The sequence below is a fragment of the Rhea pennata genome, chromosome 11, assembly GCF_028389875.1.
Source record: "Rhea pennata isolate bPtePen1 chromosome 11, bPtePen1.pri, whole genome shotgun sequence".
Lineage (NCBI taxonomy): Eukaryota > Metazoa > Chordata > Aves > Rheiformes > Rheidae > Rhea > Rhea pennata.
The window spans coordinates 20,225,329-20,246,240 of NC_084673.1; the positions used below are offsets into that span (position 1 = coordinate 20,225,329).

Below are 20,912 nucleotides of genomic sequence, written 5' to 3' on the forward strand. Positions count from 1 at the left end.
AATGCCCTGGGTCACGATGAGAAGCAATTTGTGAACATGTCTACAGCTCTGTTTTCTTCCCTGTTTTTCCTCAGCGTTGCTGGTTTTGGCACCGTGAGCTGCTAGGGCTGTTGACCACAGGACCCAGCCTAGGCCAGAGGCAACACCGAAGGAGGAACTGGGGCCCAGCATCGTCAGGAGCTGGTGAGCACGGGGCAAGGCAGAAGTGACCCACGGGAAGCATTGAGGAGCCATCTCTAGCAGGAGAGCTAGAAAGGTGTGGAAACCACCACCCTCAGAAAGGCCTCCCAGTAACACCCGGCTCACAGTGATACTACATTTTAACTGCAGAGCAAGGGAGATGTGAACCAAATTAGAGGAGCGATTGTGCCTCCAGCGAGGTTTTCAGCTGCTGTTGTGTCCGAGCTGAGTTTGAAAGCGCAAATACATCTCGCTCATCAAAAACGCGTCAAGGTGTGCTGCCCCGCTCTTCTCCCTCAGTGGGTCCATCCACCTTCGCCCATCCCGTCTCACTGCCTCATCTGTACGCCCTACCTTCAGGGAACACCGACCCCTCCTTTGCCTCACAGTTGTGGTTGCCCTGGAATTAAGAGCCTCCCACTTGGCATCTTGATATTAAACACTCCCTCCTGCTTCTGCTCCTATTAGAGAGCTCGACGCCGATTTGGGCAGTGTTCACCAGCACAGAGGCCGAAGGCAGAGCGAGATTTCTCCTCCTTTTCCTGTTGTCCCGTGGGCTGTTCAGGAGGTGCCTGGTACCTGCACGCTGGCCCCAGGGCAAGGAGAAGGCAGAGTGCCCCGGCTTTGCCTCCTGCCACGTGCCAGCCGGCAGAGCTCGGCCAGCATTAGACGTGACCCCGTTTGTTACCAGCACAGCCCCGAAGCGAATTCCCACACCCGTGCTTCACACAGAGCGTGGGGGAAGCCGAGAGAGCTGTGACTGCTGCGGTTTACTCAGGTCACGTCTAAAGGCACGTCAGATGGCACCACGCGCATCAGAACAGCCCCGGGCCAGCAGGAGCTGCTGTTGCAGAAGGAGCCCAGCTGTTTTATGAAGTTGGCTGCCAAGTCTCTTCACGGGCTGATGCTGCTGAGAGTAGCAGCGAGCCCCCACACGGTTACTGTGGGTGCGAGTCAGGCAACTGCGGCCCAGGCATTTCGGTGTTTGGAACTTACCCAGAACCCAGGGCAGGATCATCCACTCCACGATGGTGGGAGGTGGTCCCTGCATGTGAAGGTCGGTCCTGACAATGTGCTGCGATGCCAGCAGGAGCATGAAGAGGAAGGTTAGGTAAGAGCCGGTGTGGCAGATAAACTTTATAAATGGCTTTTTAATGAACAGTCCCAGCCTGCTCTTGGGTGCAATCAGGTATGCCACGGATAGCACAGGAAATAGCAGTCCGATGGTGACACAGGTCAAGAGTTTTACTACCCAGTGTTTCCGCCTCCATCCTGGAAAGCCATCATACCAAAGAGTTGCTAGTAGCTGCTGGCAGTTTGGCTGAGCAACAAACTGAGGAGGAAGAAAAGAGAAAGATTAGCTCGAAAGGGCTTTTCGCGGCCTTGGCCGAGAGTGACGCTAGTGGCCCGGAGTCGCGTGGCTGGCGTCCCCGCTTGCCTCCCGCTGGACGTGTCAGCTGTGTGCTCAGGGCGGGATGGCAAGCCTGTCGACTAGTTCTTTCTTTTTACAGGTGAAAATCCTGTTTCAGAGAAACAGGAGCTAACATGCACCTGATGCAAACTACAACTGCAGGTGCAAGGCAGAGCGCGCGTGTCCGCAGACCTTGCGGGGTTCTCGGCTCCAAGCCACCTTTCCTTACCTTTCCTGCAATCAGCCTTCCACGTGCCAACGAGAACCAAGCACATGCAAAAACGCTACACGGGACAAAATCTGAGCAGAGAGAAGCACGTGAATAGCGTAAGAGGCCCTTCGTATTTAACCCGTAGCCCGACTAGACCCACCGTCGCTCTGCGTGGCGAGGGTGCACCGTCTCCTGTGCACCAGCAGCAGACGGCATTTTTGGCAGGTCACAACCTGCAGCATTACTCTGATAAATATGATAAATAGGATTTAAGATTTCGTCCACGAGGTCTTTCCTGTTCAAAGCACGCTCTGTAGAACAGTCACTCTCCGCACACAAAGCCTGGTGCAAGAATGATGCTACTAAAATCCCTACGAGCATCGTCCATTCCTAAGCTATTCTTCTCCAGAAGATTTGTTTTCAGAACGTTTCAAGTTTTGACCCTTTCAACCCAACCACTCTCAGCATTTTTCAGCTGTGACTAGAAGACCAGGCAGGAGGGAAACTCAGAATTAAAGCTCAGAGCGTGTGCCGGCGTGTATGCATGTGTGTCAGAGGCACGGAGAGAGAACATCTCCAGCAGCGCGTGGGGCGGCGCACATGATTTTGGGGGAGAACAGCATATGGGTGTGTGGGCTGGGCTGGGCATGAGGCAGCACACAGTAATGTGAAGTTCAGCCAGGTGACATCTGTCGGGAAGCAGGACGGCACATTTGTAAACAGGGCTCGCAAATCAGAGATTTAGCAGAGGCAAAAGAGAAACCTTTCATCACTGGACCAAAAATGACACTTGAAAGTTTACTTTCACTCCACAAAAAGCCAGCATCGTGATGGTGGTTTATTGCATTTCAGTGACTCCATACCAGAAATGCTCAAGCTGCAACTACTTTAGACGTTTTTAATACCTAACAGCCCTTGGATTTTCAAGTTTAAGCCAGGATATTTCTGACTTTTGCCAGAAGACTTTACGTTCTTGATTACATCTGGAAAGCCCCGTAGTCTTCAGCACTTTTCAGAAGAAACATGCTTTTTACAGACCCTATTCCCACTGCCAATTAGCAAAGCCTGCAAGATCAAGACATAATTGCTGTTCTTTTTGTATTTAATTTCTAACCGATCTTAATGAAGTTATCCTTCTGACCTACTGAATTCAGATTTTTCACTGGGCTCTACAAGTTTAAGGAAAAAAACTCAACAGTTGTTCTCAGGGTGCATATTATACCTATATTGCTGAAGCTAAACCAGAAAAACTGTCCTAACACAGATACAGTTATCAACAAAAATAATCCTGTAACAATATAACCACATTTATGGCAGGATATGGCTATATCAGAAAGAACTCTGCTCCTAACTGACACGATAGTACCAGGAGCATTCTTCATAGGGAACAGACCTCAAAGAGATACTGTAAATCAGACTCAAAGTGGTGAGTAACCTGAAGATGACTGTACTGTTTATTATGCTTGGGCTTGTCTATATTTAAAAGGGTTTGCTGGGAGCAATGTACTGCTAACGCCCTCCTCTTCCCCCTCTGGGAAGCCAGATTTTATCAGGCAAAGCATTCTGCCACCGCTATAATTTCAGCTAGCTCCTTGGAAGGAGCAGGCCATGGTGGCAGAGATTGGCTTCTGAACACAAGAGCACCCAAGTTTTGTCATCCCAGATTGGTATAATTTTTCTACCCCAGCAGAAGCTCTGAAGTCAACACTATTATATTTAGTGTAGACATGGCCTGGGCTAGTAATGAATCAGCCCTCACAGGTACATTTATGAGACGGGTGCAAGGCTCTTCTCATCATGCCTCACATATTTGTACCTAGAACTTACTTTCTAGGTCTTAGTCACCAGGAGATCAGACTTGATGTGACAGAGATCATTTCTTAATAAAGGCTTTTGCACACAGCCATTTCTTTTAAATATTTATCCATTGCCAAGACTGCCCAGTATTATTTTGCATGCGCAAGGACTTTTTGCGCACAGTTGTCAGAGAGCTCTCTACAAGCAGAGCACTATCACAGCTATATTCAAAATGACCAAGGTCATGTGGAAGGGAAAAATGCTTTGCTCAGTATCAGACACTCAAAGGCAACAGCCGAACTTGTCGATGTGGTCTCCTGCACGTTTTAGCCCTACTCTGTGAGGCAGTGGTGGCATCTTAAGCCCCCATTCTGATGACAAGTGGCACTTGGAGACACTTCTCCAGAGCCCCTGCAGTACCTGAAGACATAACCTGGGAAGAACTCCTGGAACAGCGTTCAGAGAGGGAAAAAAAATCAAATAATAAAGACGATCTCTTCCTCTTTTTCTGCAGCTTTTATATCTTTGCCTGATTCTTTCTGAAAATGTGGGATTTTTTTGTGAACAATGTTGCAGAAAGCAAATTAACACATGATGGAAGTCAGACAAGGTCTGACAAAGTCATTCATTTCTGTATGTATTTTTAGATTTTATGAATGTATTTTACATGCTGTAACAGGGTACCTGGATCAAAATTAGATCATTTTTGGACTAAGTAGGTTGAATAGATGGACTGATCAAAATGAGCATTGAAAATAAAATTTCCAAGAGAAGTAGCAGGCATTTATGAAGCTGGACGTGTATGTGCTATTACTACAATAAACTTGACTGCTGCTTCTAGCATACAAGTGGTAGACTGCTCCAGAGGATACCAGAAAAGAAAATCAGAAGTATATTTGATTTCAAATCGACTTACACATGCTTGCCACAGCAACTGGGCAATAGTTCTTATGACGACTATCTACAGAAAACAGCAAAGGCTTGTGGCCCGCAACTACCAGAAAAATATTGCTGTAAAATGCCAAATCTGGGGACGGTGATGAAAGAAACAATTCTATAGAAGCTGGAAAAAAAAAAAGCATTGATTCATATTTGGTTCATTGGTTTTTAATCTATGAGTTTAGAAGAGTCAACAAGTTACGTTTAAAAGCTAGCAGATATGGAGTACATTACGTTTTTTCATTTAAGATCTCAAACAGCAGCTGCGACCGCATGTGTTCTGCAGTAATTTACATGGTAATAGATACTGCTGTTTCTCTGAGATCAGGTACAACTTCTTTTTTGAGGGGGGAAATTATAAACATATTTTCTCTTTATCATATATGATAGAAAGCTTTAAGGAGAGAATAAATCTGTTTTCCCCTTGACTCAAAGTCAGAGTCACTTGAGAAATCAAGTGACTATATGTTCCTTTGGTTGCTGTGCAACTTGCAGGCATCTTAAAAGTGCCTCCTCTCTGCTTAATAGCTCATTTCTAAAATCCGCTTTCCCTGTTGCATCTGATGTTCGTTCTTCAAATGGAGAGAAATTCGCACATCATGAAAGAGCAGCTTTCATGATCAGCTTGGCAAAGAGGCATGGAAACTGACTGAAAAGCTGCTAGATTTTCCAATCAAGCCTATTCCAACCTCATTAAAAATGGTCTGAAAGCAATTTAAGCACACGGAGGGGAAAAAAAATCGTTAATGCCACAAACCGTCAAACAGTCTCTTCATTTAAGCTAAGTCAAAGCACTTACCAGTGTAGGGTTTACTAACCCAAATTAGTGTCACTTATTAATCAAAGATTCAAAATCAGTAAATACTATCTTAAGCTGAGATCTCAAGTCGTGCCAGGATCACGACTGGCTGAAGTGCAGAATTCCCTGTCCACAAAAACACCGACGCTCCAAATTTGAATGAAAAACCACTCCGTGCACTGCTCAGAGAAACAACTGGTTTCAGTATCATCTCTGTGATAACTCAGAATCACGTTTGGCCATATGGAAATCAGCTGTTTCCCTGATTACTGCTGTGAATGCCAAGCTCATCTTTGTTTCTAGGCACTGTTACCAATTTTCATTGACTTAACCATTGAGCACTCAACCCGTTGAAGAGAGTCGAGGGTTCACACTGTTAAATAAACACATATACAATATAAAAACATGAAAAAACTCAGCTTTAGCCCTTTTAGTCTGTAATAATAACATGGAATTTTTGTTCCTTCATCTGTACATTGAAACCGCTTTACAAAGTTAAGGAAATAGTCTTATTTCTGCTTTGCAAATATAAAAAACTGAGATCCAGAAAGGCAAGTTGACTTCTCCAGTACTACTTACACCAAGGCAATACCACAAACCTGCCTTTCCTGAGTATAAGTTCAATTTTCTTGTAACTGGAATCCCAAAGACATTTTTAGTTTTTTTCTCATGCTTTTTCATTTGCTCTAGTTAGAAATAGTGCATGTGAATATCACACTCTTTCTTCATTTCACATGAACATACTGTATGTGACAGGATTTGTTATCAGCTGAATTTTCTACATGGTGAGAATGAGAGGTCTTGATAATTTAAAAAACTGTATGTTGCTCTGGTTTTGTAGACAGTTCAGAATCAATGGCAGATGTACTGTACCAGACACTCTCTGTCTATTTGTTTGAAAAGATGAACAGATGACTTGCAAACTGTGTATTTCTCCAATATATAACAGACAGCGTATCAAACATGATTTTCAAGGATTCCTGTGTTACAAGAGTCTCCAGTCTCCATTACAGCTGGCAACATGAGACGTCATCCCACAGACATGATGGAGAATGTTCTGACAGCTGCGCTAATGAAATGTTTCTAAAACATAGCATTTACGCTCAATTCAGCTAATACATGAGACAAAGATTCAATGCCATGAAGCCCGTGGTAGTGCTGGCCTAGCGTTTTCTAGGATTGCCCCACCTGTTGAAAAAGCTATGGATGTTTTTCCAGGGGAGGAAACCCAAAGGGCCAGCTCATCTCCATTAGTCTCTTGAGCAGAATCCGTCTGAAGATGCAGCTCATTTAATTTAAGATGCATCTCAGCGTACTTCCCTGTGAGGACACCACCACTATGTCACTGGTGGGCAAGCTGCTTGGTCTCCTGGCTTCTGAAAATGGGGATAAGTATCTTTATCTTTCCAGCAAGTGAGATCAGCAACTACAGTCATGGCTGGGAAGCATTTTGAGGGTAGAAACTATGGCTGTACAAACTCTTTCATGTCCTTTCTTTCTCCTTTTTCCTTGCCAGGGTCTTTTGAATAACAGTTGGCTTGCAGCTTGACTGGGCTGTGAGGGAACTTCACTCTCAGGGTTCATCATACTCCCTCTCACCTGTTCCTCTACTAAGAGAAAGTTTTTAAGAGGAAGCAGCAGCTGCTGGATGGAATGTCTTTTTTCTTAATATCTAATCTTTATTGATATTTTAATATCACCTAAATTATACTTCCCAGCATTCGAATGCTTTCTGCATGCTATGTCATTAGTATAAATATCAAACACAAAAATTAAATTCCACCCCCCTCCCCTTATCTGTGGGGAAATCCCTTATCTCTCACAGTCATAAGTAATTTAGGATCAGACACAGATGGGCTGAGATGTGAATGCCTCCGGGAGCAACTGAAATAGCTCCCTGATAGACATCACAGGGGCTGAGCACAGTATCTCTGCGCCGTTACTCTGATTAGCGCCATGGCTGCAAACAGCCTCTGCTGCGCGGCGTTTCTTGGAGTCCTCTGCCGATCTCTTGCTGTGGTTAGTGATAGTAAACGCTCTTCAGAGATGAATAAGCACTAATTTGTAACTGCGGTGCCCCGTGCTAATAGGCAGGACTGAATTCTTGTACCGCTCAGCTGCATCAGATCCCAAGGAACTTACCGCTGAGAGCCAAATCTGCCACGGGATCCAAAAAATGAACCTTGCTTTCCTTCCTTTCCCTCGCTTTGGTAGGTCAGGCCTCGCCGACAGCAGCTAACCTAACCAGGGCATCTGAATAGCAGCAAGGCCACGATGTTTGGGGGTATCATTACACACCGCTGCCTTTTACAGCTCGAGTTTTTGCTTTGAAAAGGCAGATCCGCACACAAACCGGGCTAGATCTCGCTGTCTGTGTGGCAGGCAAGTAACCGTGCCGTGCCTGACGCAGTGGCATACGTACATTTTAGTCAACGCCGTAGAGAACAGAGCTTTCTTGTGAATCCAGCCCCATCATCAAAAACGTGGGATAAATGTCGCTGCCGTTCTCCGTTCAATAAAAACTCCTGCCACGAGAATGTGACCATCACGCCCTGCCGGGGAATGCCGTGGGACCTCTCCCTGGCAGTCATCAGGTTCAACGGAGAAGTCCCTGAAGAGATGTCTCCTCCCCGTGCCGGTGGCCACGCAGGCAGGCAGCGGCAGGTCTCGCCCTCGCCTCGTCCCAGCGCCCCGGCAGGGATGGTGGCCTGTCCGGACACAGACGTACAAACCCCACGCTCCCTATCGCCGGCTCTGCGTACGGCCGTTCCTGTCTGAATTTTCGGAATCATCTGGCCAGAATTTCTTTCTCCCCGTGAAGATAGATGAGACTCGCACACTGCTACCACAGGCTTGGGTTTATCGATCACTGCCATGTCGTTACATCTAAACCCACAAATCCTAACCCACCGCCCAACACGGCGCAACACGGGGCACAGTGTCGACATCCCAGGGATCCCAGTGAAGGCGGTCCGCCTTACTCCAGCGGGGTACTCACGATCAGGAACTGGCATGCCAAGACCTGAACTTTTCAAACCCATTTTTTTCCTGTACTCCCAAATCGTGCGGATGTGCCCGCTCAGAGCCAAGTAGCACAACACGCCCTCAGTACAACAGACAAACCGTCAGCCTCCCTTTGGTAGCCATGGACGAGAGCTCTTGACGAAGAAAGGAAATGCTACTGCTGGGTAAGTTTGATTGCTCTTAAAGGAAATTCCACTGGGAAATACTCAAAGAGCTACATTTCTGAACTAGCCCAGGACAGAGAGAAACTTCCTGCAGCCTAATTTGATGTCTGCTACAGAGAGCCAGTTAGCCACATGCCAACAGATCTCCCTGTGCACACGAAATATCGGTCTCCTCAAGTTTGCAGTGCTGCTGACAGTGAGATGAGTAAGAAAATCCTTTTCTGTAGCACCTTTCTTTTTTAAGTTCAACCTTGTTAATGCCTGCAAAGTTATTTACATTCTGCTGCTCGAGTGCAGGCTGAGGAGGGTAAACACCTAATGATTGTTCATCCTGTTAATTAAATACTTTCTGCAACAGGAAGAAAAAGGAAGAAATGAAACAAAGAAGTTGGAGGGCTGGGCGTATAACTTGGGGAAAAGAGATTCCAACCTAGCATTTTTCCTCAGGCACTTCCAAGAAATAATCTTATTATTTTTTAAGGAAAATACAGGACGCATATCCTGTCAGAAACACAACTGCTTCTCACATGTATGTTACAATCAACAGCAAAGCACTGATGCAAAGCCAAATGGCAGTTGTTCCTGCCATTAAGAAGATCATGAGCAGAGCCAGAATAGTTCTTCAGGAACACCAAGCATTACCCAAGCTGCTCAATCCCTGTGATGATGAATAAAACAAACTCCGGATCCTTCACAGACAAACATATGGACTCAAATTATATAGAACTTTGTCTAATCTGCTCTTAAAATATTTTAGGTTGTGATGACACATGAATCTTAACTAAAGGTCTCCTATGCTTAGCACATCGCTTGATGGTAGCACACATGAATTCAGTTTAAGCAGCAAGGACTGGATAGTCACCAGTGATGTGAACATTGGGGAGACTGAATAACCTCTAAAATCCTGGTATAGTTCCACTAAAATTCATAGCTTTCATGAATTTATGTCAGATTGGTTATTAAGTATTCAGAGAAGTCCTACATATTTCCGGACAAAACTAGAAGCTTGCAAATCCTGGGTGTCCACCCACAGGAGAAGCAATTAACAAAGTATTCAAGCTGATAATTAAATCCATCTCTACTCAGAAAGTGTTTAAACATGTTTTTAGCTATAGGTATGTATTTCTAGCCCACGGACGCCAGCGGGATTTAAGCGCAGGCATCGATTCTGTGTCGGATAAAGGCAAGCTGCTGCCCTGGGCTTCCGGGGGCCAACCCGAGCGAGCAGACACCCGGGTCCTGCGCCGGACCCGGATCCCCCAGCGGACGAAGGCAACAACTGTTAGCATTTATTTTAGCAGACAGCAGACTACAGCTGATAAACAATTCCTGCAGGAATTACTTCGGCAAACGTGCCAGGACGATTCTATTACGAAGATGAAACAGGCACAGCTTCATTTTCCAAAGGCAGCTCGACGCAGCGCAAGCGAGGGCTGAATACGAGCGCTACAGCTGCGAGAGGCGGCCAGTTAATTCTGATTTCCAAAAGCTGAACACGAGGCACCAGACACATTCTGCAGAAGCGCTGAGCAAAACATACAGGCTAAAAGCTGTTTAGAGACCAATCTCGTAGACCCTTCTACATCCTCTCGCAGCCAGCCCTGCAAGTGTTACAGGCCTTGCCAATGAGTCCTGGCAGCTCTCACGGGCGTTAGCTCAGGCGCAGAAGATATTGACTTTTAAGTAGAAGGCTGGGTTTAGCCTCCCCAGTGAATTTCTAACATTTACCTTAAATAAGTGATAACTAAAGCAAACAAAAGAATTTTAAAAGTCACTCACAAATAGTTTAAATACATGTCTACTTTGCCCTATTAGTGTTAATGAAAAGTTCAAAAATATTTTTCATTTGCTTCCTTTTTAACTTCAGAAACGTGCACGCCGAGACTCTTCCGGTTTGGGCTCGTGTTTCTGTCCTGCCTTCTCCCAAAGGGGCAGACGCTCTCCATTACCCAGGGAAGCACAGACCACCGCGCTACGAAGTCCTCGCGCATCCCCGGGATCCTCTGAAGGCAGCGGCGTGATCTCACTCTGGTACGGTGAGGGGAACCTACTCTTTGCTGAGGGACGTTTACTCAGCCCGGCAGGGAGTGTAGAGAGAGGAGAAGACAGGAGCCGCCGTCACCGCTTTTAATGCCGCCGTGCCCAGGATCTCCGTTCGGGAGGATTACAATTAAACAGCCTGTTCATCGCACTTCTCTCGGCGGGGAGAAAGCCGAGGTGTCCGTGTCCGCAGTCACGACAGGTCCAAAGGCCTTATCGGGATGACGACAGATCTGACACATATTTAGCAGGCGGAAGTGGAATCTCAGTTCTGTGGTCCATGGAGTCTCGTAACGCACTCCCTTAAGGGACAGAAGAAAAACGGAAATCCACGGGAAGCAAACACGTAGTAATTACGCTTTCTATATCCAAAAGAGAGAATCCAGAGAAATATTTTTTCCAGAGAGTTTATTATTTTGGGGTATTGCTCAAAACAAAGTATGGAGTAATATGATACACTCTTCAATAGGGATATAAAGTTGGCTCTGAAAGGCAGTCTAGACCTTCAGACAAGATAAAGCTGAACGCTCTGCTTCTAAGATATACAAGTATCCCTTCTCCTTTCCAGTTTCTGCCATCTACAGAAAGCTAATCAATCATGTCCTGTACTTAACTTTGTCTTCCAAAGCCTTTTCTGTTGCTAGCAAGAAGACTGATGGCATACATGAAGCTCAGGGAATTGACAAACCCACTAAATCATTCCTGACTGTTCTTCAAACAGTGGCAGTCCCTTTAGCTTTCAACATACTTCCTCATCGTCCAAGAGATCATTTGGCTCAGAAGCACAAGGCACCAAAAACGGCTTGAAGAATAATGATCCATGCATTTACTGCCTAATACGCATTACAGTAATTCAAGCAGAGTCCTTGTCTTTGACTGACACACCAGCCTTCTTCCGTGTTTTCTAATTTGCACACGGTAAGACTAGTCAGAGACGATTCTGCCGACTGTCTTCTGCACTCCCGCAGGATGTGGCTACCCTGCTCGCCGTCGTCAGGTTGGAACAGTCTGCTGTTACATGAATAACACATGAAATAGCATTGTTTCCTCAAACGAGGACACAAGCCCACTTTGGCAAACTGATGAGCCACCAGCCCTCTGAGTATTAATTCTTCTCCTTCCAAGTTTGGGGAGGGGTCCTAATTTCTGCCATGCAGTGCAGCTGTAGGGGTTAAATTTCCATGCTAGTTTCCAAAACTGAATGAAAAACCTGGCAGCTTCACAAACACATGCAGTATGGGCTCCAACATACGCATGCTCCTCTCACCCCACCACCGATCAGCAGGAACGACTGACTGTCAGGGTGCGCGAGTGTCCCTGTCCCACCCTGAGCCCTGCTGCTGAGACTGTCCAGGACAGCTCAGTCAGTGCCCCATGCAGGGAAGATCTTGCAATGTGGTCATCTGCCAGCCAGGAGTGAGTCTGAGAAAAAAGCAGCTTCATTTAGCGTTGGCCACTGTTCACGTCAGATGGTAACTTTGCCACGTACAGCAATGAAGGAACGCTGACGGGAAACGAAAGGTGACACGTGGACACTCAGCGCTTCTGAAATCTCTATACCTAGGTTCAGCTTTGGGGTTCAGCTCAGGGGTCTATCTGAAAGTGGTGTAAACACACCATCCTCCCCACGTAATACTCTGAGGGATACAGACGGTCCCAGTCACAAGCTCACAAGGACAGGAAAAAAAAAAACCCACAGGGAACAGGTCCTCCTTCCCCTGTCCAGTCCTACTACAGAACTGCTCATTATAGGATAAGAGTTCATTCTAGAAAACTGAAAGTAAGAGCCTATTTATCAACCCTGGGAGCGCTGCAGGCTCACCAAAAAGCCAGCCTTTTATTGCACCTTTAAAGAGCACAATAAAAATATTCAGTCCTGTATCGTTATACCTCCAGGCTGTGCAGCAAGAAAACGGACCAACCCATGGGAGAATAACTTAGCACTGGCTGCAAGCAAAGAAAGATCGGTGGCTGTCCGTCGAGAAACCCAAATGGCTCTCGAGGCAGGTAAACAAGGTGCCGCGGACGAGCCTTGATTTTCACAGGCCTCGCACTCCATTTCTCAGGCATCTCTGACATTTTTAAAAGCTCTTTTTCGTGCACTGACTGACCTGCCCTCGGAAATTCGCCCGGCTTGCGCACACTCTCAGGAGGACGATGCTGCGCTTCTCACGGCAGTCACGCAGCTGACGGAGTCAAGACAGCCGAAAAAGATGAGGCACGGCAGAAATTCATTCACTCCAGTGCCGTATCTTGGGAGGTGCTTGTCTTTGTAAACGCCTCGGAAAAATCGAGGCAAAACTTCTGAAGCTGCGTTCTCAGGAGGAAATAGCAGAGCGCACTGGTTTCCGATTAGAAAAGCAAGCGATCCGGCCCCGCTCCTTCCCTGCCACTGGTTTAGCACACGGCGAGCACGAGAGACCCAGGTCAAGCTTCCCTTCGAGCGGGAACGGCGCACAGTCCTTCGAGCTAACTCAGCGCAAGCGCTAGCAATCTAGCCATCGCGAACGCAGGCTCTTCCCCGAGTGCCGCTACTTGATTTGCCGCTACATTATGGTTACCTTACAACATTTTGGCAATGCAAGAAAAAAATCTTAAAGGACAGCAATTATATTTGCATTCAGCTTATGCTCTGACTTTAATATGGGGCCGGACACACAACTGTGCTTCACGTGGCTGTGAAGATCCCACGAGATGACTTCTCCCCATCTTTTCTTACAAATCCAAACAAATTAACAAATGCAGAGCTAATCTGATGCAGAACAGCATGTTCTTCCTCACGGAATAGTGACGGCTGAGCCCCAGCAGCTGAGCTGTGCCTTTTTGTATAGTCTTCAGCACCTTTCTCCTTCCAAAATTAGCTATGAATAAAAGAATTGGAAAAGCAGCATGAAGGCCAATGCCGTATCCTACCAAGGCTTTCCGGGAAGCCTACTTGTCCCTCGGAATATGAGCTTCAGTGATCTGAAGATCGTTTCTTTTGAAAGCGGACCTGGAGAAGGCCGACACATCTCTGCTGGATCTAACTCGTGTTTCACAGCGTACTGAAGTCGCCTTCACTTGTCTCCAGGATTTTATGAACGCCACGCAAACACAGATCCCAGCTACTTAAATCCTTCGTATCCTCTGAGCAGACGGACCTGCTGGCAGAGGGGACCAGAGGGGACCAGCTCCTCCCAAGCAGGCTGCGTTCCGGGCTGCAGGCGGGCCCACGAAGCCGCGTTCACCCGAGCCGCGAGCAGGGGTCCCGCGCTGCGAGCAGGGCGCCGTGCTCCCGGCGGGCTGACTGCTCACTGCTTACTACAACTGCATGCACAAGAGCAGATTTTTCTGCTGTTCGTAGGCACCAAAAATGCAGCTAATTCAGCAGTGGGGTTTCAAAATGCCTCAGCAAGGTAAGTGTCTAATCTCCAACATGATTTAGGCACTTAACCTGATTATACTTTGTTTAAAATCTTATTGCCTACTTACCTGCGTATTAGCAGCCTAACTAGCTTTGAAAACCCTTCCGCCGGGTTCAGCCTGGAACAAGAACTGTCCATGGGTGTCTAGCTTTTCCCATTAGGATTTTTTTCAGTCCTGTATGATGTTCACTGTTGGACATCCATCAACCTACACTAGGGATCTGAATGCTGTTACTTACCTAGAGCTGCAGCAAAACAGCTCCTACTCCACAGCGCAGGAGTGCAATGGAAAAACAAAAGGGCAAAAAAAGGCAGGCTGGGTTTATCTGAAATGCCTTAGAGAAATAAACACTCAGTGCTGTGTCTGGTGAAGAGTACTCTTATTCCCAGTCCACTTACACTGGTATAAATCAAGAGTAACTCAAAAGATCTGCTCCCTACCCAAGAGAGATGGTACAGCATGTCCATCCAAAGGCAAAGATCTCGTTACCGATTCCCTCTTAACGATTCCTTTAGAAAGAATCTTGAAGTTGAACATATCTGCCTGATTAAGCTGAAATGGAATCAATTCATTTCGGAGGGATATTTTTGAGGCTTATTTCATGCAAAAAGAAAAAGCCGCAGGTCATTTTCTTTAGCAATTTGTCTAAAATCAATGTGAGATTATGTGTTCTTTACGATGACTATAGAAACAGCCAAGTAAGGTAACAATATATAGCCCCAGAAAATAGCTATGGTCCACTGTGGGTTTAAGTCTCAAGCTACTGGAGATTTGACTTGTGAGTTTATCAACGTTAAGATATAAAAAGCCATCTCACCCAATCCAATCCCATCCAATGTTAAAATACAAAATGCTTCAATAAAACAAGATGATCTACTTTTACAATGCCTGCTGCTTTCCTCTGCAGAAGTGTCTTTTATAAAAGCAAACTTGTTAAACTCGTTCTCATTTTCCTTCTTGTCCCCCACAAAAATTCTCCCCGTCTCATATTTTTCAATCATGATTAAAAATCATTTCTCAGTGTCTCCCACCAAATGCTCCTACTCATTTTTTCAGGAGCTGGTGATGATGTTTGTTTCTTGCTTGGCATTTTGTTTTGGATCAATTTTCAGAAAACTACTGCGATACGTTGTTGCCTGCAAACAGCATGCTGTCAGTATTCACCAGGAACCTGCGAATAACCAGGTAGGACGAGGCGGTTCCGTACTGTTGGTTTCTCGAACTCATTCACTCTGTCCCCACCAGCTTTCCACCTGGAAGCAGCATTGACTTTATCTGGCAGCACATAGCTTGTGCTCATTTGCTATGATTTATACACTGGAACTGTCATGAATGTATCACAAAAAATGGAATTTGTCCATATATTTGGAATTCAGTCAAATATAACAAAAAAAAAAAGAAAAGAGATGGAAACTGTCAAGCAACCAAACAGAAAGAGTCAAGATATGAAAGAGCTTCGGTACTATTCACCACTGCATCTCAAACACAGCGAACTCCTTCGACTTACGGTCTCTTACCACGAACACAAGACAAGGGGCAGTTGCAGATCCGTGCCGGAGCGTCACACTGAACCCAAACCATGACAAGATGGGGAAATCAGCAGTGCTCCGCACACGGCAACGCCAGCAGTGTCCTCCGGCACTGACGGGCGAACGCCGATGTGGTGTCTGCCGTTACGAGGCCAGGAAAACAAAGTGACGAAGGGTTTCTAGTTTCTTGGATTCGAGGAGCACTCGAACTGATCTACTGTATCACACTCTCTGGACTAATTCTTCACTACTTGTATGTGTCCCTAACGATGTTATGGTATTAGCTGACCCTGCCAGCAGCAGTGAAAAATATAAACTGACAGGGCGGCCAGCGAGCCTTGCTGACGCTCTCCTGGAGAAGCCCCGTGAGACAGCACAAGGCGAGCACGGGCCAGATCCCAGCAAGCTTAAGGCTTCAGCTCCAGCTTGCTGCATCAGGGTTGGTGTGCAGGAGGCACAACAGACCGGAGGGAAGAAAGGAAAATCTGCATCTTGCTCTTCTTGACTGTTTCCATGAAGTGACAGGAGCAGCCTGCATGGGAGGTGGAATTTATCATATCAGGCTCTTCTCATCTGGGTCAATGCATAAAGCAAAGGCTCAAACGTAGGGAGGGCAATGAAAAGAGAATCATTTGGCCGGCTTTTCTGCCATTCCTGTCACCCTCTGGACACAGAAATATGTCACAGACATTGAAATTCAGTTCCTCCACCAATCAAGCTAAACTCTTCTGTAAGATAACCCAGGAGCGTCACTGGCCAGCAACAATTAATACATAATCTACTAAATTCTGTTCAAATTTGGAAAGATAAAGAAAATCCACAGCCAACTAATGAAACTATTGTCAGCATTCTCCTTGGGTTCAAGGCCTAATTGCAGCAACTAGCTAATCTCTGGATTTGTGGGGCTTTTGAAAGGCTCTCTGTTCTTCAGCTGAAGTATTTCTTTCCTTTCTGCTACTACTGGCAAAAGTTTGAACCTTTGGGAGTTGTTTCTGGGTTCCTAAAACCTGGGTAAATGAAAGAGCAAGAGCAAGTCTCAGCTGTGAAGAAGTATTTGCACTTCCGAGGTGCACTATATGGTCCACTTCCTAGAATCTCATGGGCATTTTTGCCTAACAAAACCGCCGTTAGCATGGAGAATGGGACACTGAGAGTGCCCTTGATCTCTCCTGCTTGTGCTACTCTAGTTTCTGTGGCCCTTGTGAGCTTGTGCTGAGCAGATCCTAGGAAGTGTTTGGTGGCTGGAGGAAGTGAAGAGCATATTAAATTATTTCTGGCAGTCAAGAATGGCATGAGCCAGACAATCCCTTCTAGGCCTGAATATTGGCAGCTACTGGGAAGAGCTTTTGGAGCTAATAAACATGGAAATCTCTGAAGGCTTTTCTTTGTACAGGGATGGGTTATATCGAAAGGCAATTCAAAAATCTTTGAAACATATAGTTAGTGCTGTACAAGCCATAACCCACTGCAGCATGTCCCAGATGTCCTCAATTGTCACAAAACTCAAGCTGTCATCGAGATGCATGGAACCTCCTGGTTTGTGGTTAACTATTTGCACATAGTTCTCCACCCCATCCTAAGTCAGCCCTGCTGGCTCTCAACTAGTAACCCTGTCTCCGTATAAAGAAGCCCATGGAGACTAGAGAAGTGAATCATTTTACCCAGCACATGCAGCCTTCACACACCTTCGCATTCAGATGACTCTTACCTCTTTCTGGTGATACTTTATTGCTACCTTTAGCTTTGCCAAATCATGACATTTTTGGGGATCCAGCTCTTCGCTTTGATCATCTCTGTGATTAAGAATGATCTCCAATTCTCGGGAACTCCGTGCTTGATCCAAAAGGTCCTTAGCAAAACGCTTGCACTGCTGGGAAAGCTCTTCATATTCAGCCTTGAACTCATTTTCCACTTTGCTAAGCTCCTTCAGCTCCCAGCCCAACCGAAAAGCCGTCAAGATGGGGTCCTCACTCGATAAGGCAATCAATGAAGGGCTGGCTAAGGCTTTGTAGATGTTCAGCCTCGACCTGGAATGCCTCAGGCTGTCCACCTCCGAACTGGAAACACATTCCACACAGTTGCATCTGATCTGGTGTGGGCGTGGAATTGTCACCCGTCTTTGGACAAGGAGTTTGATGATTTCATAGTTGTTGGTGTGAGCCGCCAGCATTATTGGGGTGATATCTGGAGTGAATTCTGAAAACTGGGTGTCCATCATCAGGGTTGGAACCTATACACAAGGAATAAATCAGAGTAATATCTCATTTGGGAGAGCAGGAAAAAAAAGTTCTTCCTTCCTACATGTACAGTGATGTTCTAACGAAACTAGTTTTTATAACACCCTCTGTTCCTTAAATCCTATTGAATCCATGCACAGACGCACTTCTATTCTGGCAAAACCACCTTCCTCCAAATCACGCCTGACTATCTTCACAGCAGGAATTTGTGGCCCTTCAGTTTACAGTTTGATGTAAAAGTCAGTCACCAGTCCATGTGAATGCTTTACACATGAAGCTGCTCTGAAATGCGTATTTGTTCACATACTGAAAGCTGGACTTCTGTGAGAAAAGAGGAAAACAAAAGGCCAAGGGAAGCAAGTAAAAAGAGAGGAAAATCTAGAAAAAAAGTGAAAACTGAATAGATTTCAGTAATTATCATTATTTGCACTGTTTATTTGCATTAGTGGCCCAAAGACCTACTCAGAGTAGCACTTATACAAGCCAAACCAAAACACCGGTCTGTAGTTGAGCAGAGCTCTTCCTCACCTTTTCCCTACTGTTTGTATTTGAAGTTACTTTTCAGTGGAAAGATACATTGCATAACTGCCCTCAGAACAGATTTGTTTTTATTTTAAAGATTTTGGAAAAAAAAATAAATGTAAAATTAATGAGCCATAGTCTACTACAAATAAGCCACTACAGGGTGTGCATTATTCAGCTACAGTTGCACTTCTCAAAAGATGAGCTTAATGCACACCCTGTTGCGTCTTATTACTATATGCAGAGTGCAAAATTAGACCGAAATGCTCTTACATCCCAAGCACGCAGTGTGCTTCCATTCGCAGCACAGGCGGCTCTCTTTGTTGTGTGCTAATCACTACCCGAGCACACTGTACTTCGTGTGCCCACCGCTCCTGCCCTGGCAGCTGACAGCCTGCTGTTCGAGGGGTGATTGCTGGTTTTGGAGAACAGTAGACCCGCTCCCCCTTGCAAATGTCAAAGACATCACACAGAAACTGTTGTCAAAGAGTTCAAATGACAGGAAACATTACTCAGACCATAAAAATCCTCAAGGAAAGCAATGGCAAAATAGCATGGAGTAACCAGCTGGAAGTCCTTCCGTAGGATATAGCTAAAAGTGGTTGTGAGACGCTGAACCTTGCACCGCTGGCTCTGACCTCCCTGGGAGATAAGCGACTCTACAGCGCTGAAGACGCCTGGGCTACAGCTGAGCGCTAAAGCCCTGCGTAATCCAGCCGCCGCAGCAGGCCGGGGCTCTGCCACCCCCCGCGATGCTCCCCCAGAGGCGGGCAGCCCAGTGCGCCACGGGGACGCTTCCTGCAGAAGGGGGCTCACTGGGGGGTGGAGGCATTTTGGGAAATGCTGCAAGCCTGCTACCCTGGACGCAGCAGATGAGGAGTTAAACGTCCAGCTGCCCGCAGCCGCACAGGTGCGAAGGGGTTTGGCTAACAAGGCTGGTCCCTGCAGAGGCCCTTAGGAGGGAGCCTACAAATATGGCTCGCGGGGCGGAAAACAGAGAATTGCGGTGAGGCTCTGCCATGGTGAGGCTCTGCCGCGGAGGGCTTAGGTAAATATTTTTTAAGATCTCGAGTAGTAAACACCTGAAAGCAGCTCTCTTTGTAAGGTCTCTGACCTTCTTCCTTTGCTTAGCTGGTTTAGGTAGTTTGCTAAACGTCAGGAGAAAGGCGCAGGTTCGTCTTTTCCATCCCCTAGAAGCTCGCTCTTGAGCTCTGGCGCTTGTGTATCTGCGTTTGTCTTTCTTCTCCTCCCTTTACAGTCAGCTGCTGGCTGCTGTATCCAGAGCCTCTGCCTCAAAGGAAGAACACCTTCCCCCTCTATCACTCCCATTACTGTCAGGTTTAATCTTGTTTTTCTGTACCGAAGTTATTGTACCCAGAGCTGTAAAAAGGATTTTCAGCTTTACACAGATGAAGCATTCGTGCTGCTCAGAATGTGAAACGGGCACTTGCAGACAGAAGTAGTAATGTGATGGGTGGGCACGGGGCTAACCTTATCTCCTACTATCCTCCTCCTCTGGAGGCTTTCTGCGTCTGGACCTAGGGCTCTCAAAATGCTTGTCCCAAGGCTTGGGATCAAATTAGGGGTATCTGCCAAGTGATCTCCCAGTTCTTGTTCTGGCTCACATCTCAAGCCCTCACCCCAGAACTGGAGCTCAGCCTCCTTAGGGATCGAGCCCTGCGGAAGACAGGTTTTCTCGGGCAGCTTACGGCACTTCGATTTGCAGGCTAAGAAGGGAAATGGTGGCACAGAAAAATATAGGAGTGTTCTCCAAGGTCTGGGCGCAGACCAGCCTAAAGCCTCAAATCACAGGAACTGCAGCTTATCTCTGATTACAGCCGAGCTGCAAAACAAACCAGGGAAAGCAGGGAACAGAGGCAGAGCAAGCGAGGGCTGCTGGTGCCCCTCTCTTTGGATCTTTCGGGATCAGCTACGACTGGTTGATCCAAAGACAACGCATCGGCTAAAAATTGTGTTTTGTGATGATTGTTTTAAGCGTCGTCTCGCACGGTGCTTTGATAAGCTGCATCTTAATCAACAAGCCCTCTCGTTTTAAGGACGGGGCCCTCCAGGGAAAGGCTTTGCTCTCGGGCTGTAGTCTACGTATCGTCAGCGGAGGTGCTGCAGATATTTACAGTGCTGCATCGTAATTGCCGATGTTCTTCCTGCGCTGCTCTGACAGGTTGAGTTTGTGTTTAGATCAGCTTTTTCTATCTCTTGGGTTAAATTATTGTGTTGGAAGCAGAAGAGGAATAAATTGTTTTACCCCAAGGGCTCTGCAAAGCTCTCCCAAGGTTATTTTCATTAAGTGACCTGAATAACAAATTCTTTTCCATTAACCTCATCACCTGATGCACGCTGCTAAGCCGAGTCCTTCAGCACCTCGCTGTCAGGACTTGTATCGGGGCATGTGCCTCATCTGCATTTTATCTTAGTAATATTCTCTTAACAGCACCATTAACAACAAGCGATCGACTGCTTGTTATCATCTTTCTTGCATTAATCCTCATAAAGCGAGGCTGCTTACCACTGTGCCATCAACTCTTTCCCAAATGATGCAGCAGTGAGTGAAAAATCCCCTTATTTAAAAAGGGAGAGAAACGAGCTATGCTCCTTATAGGAGAAGAAAATGGAGGCTAAGCTCACGTGAGAGC

At 46.3% G+C, this 20,912-nt stretch overlaps 1 protein-coding gene across 1 annotated transcript in view; it reads right to left on the reverse strand.

Moving 5' to 3' along the window:
• The window catches only part of TRPC5 (transient receptor potential cation channel subfamily C member 5), a 53,724-nt gene that overhangs the window by 22,173 nt on the left and 10,639 nt on the right, over positions 1-20,912 (reverse strand). Inside the window, exons 2-3 of the mRNA XM_062584512.1 lie at positions 17,208-17,729; positions 1,177-1,513 (exon numbers count right to left, since the gene is read on the reverse strand). Coding sequence (XP_062440496.1) covers positions 1,177-1,513; positions 17,208-17,729 — 859 coding nt within the window. The remainder of the gene's footprint in view (positions 1-1,176; positions 1,514-17,207; positions 17,730-20,912) is intronic.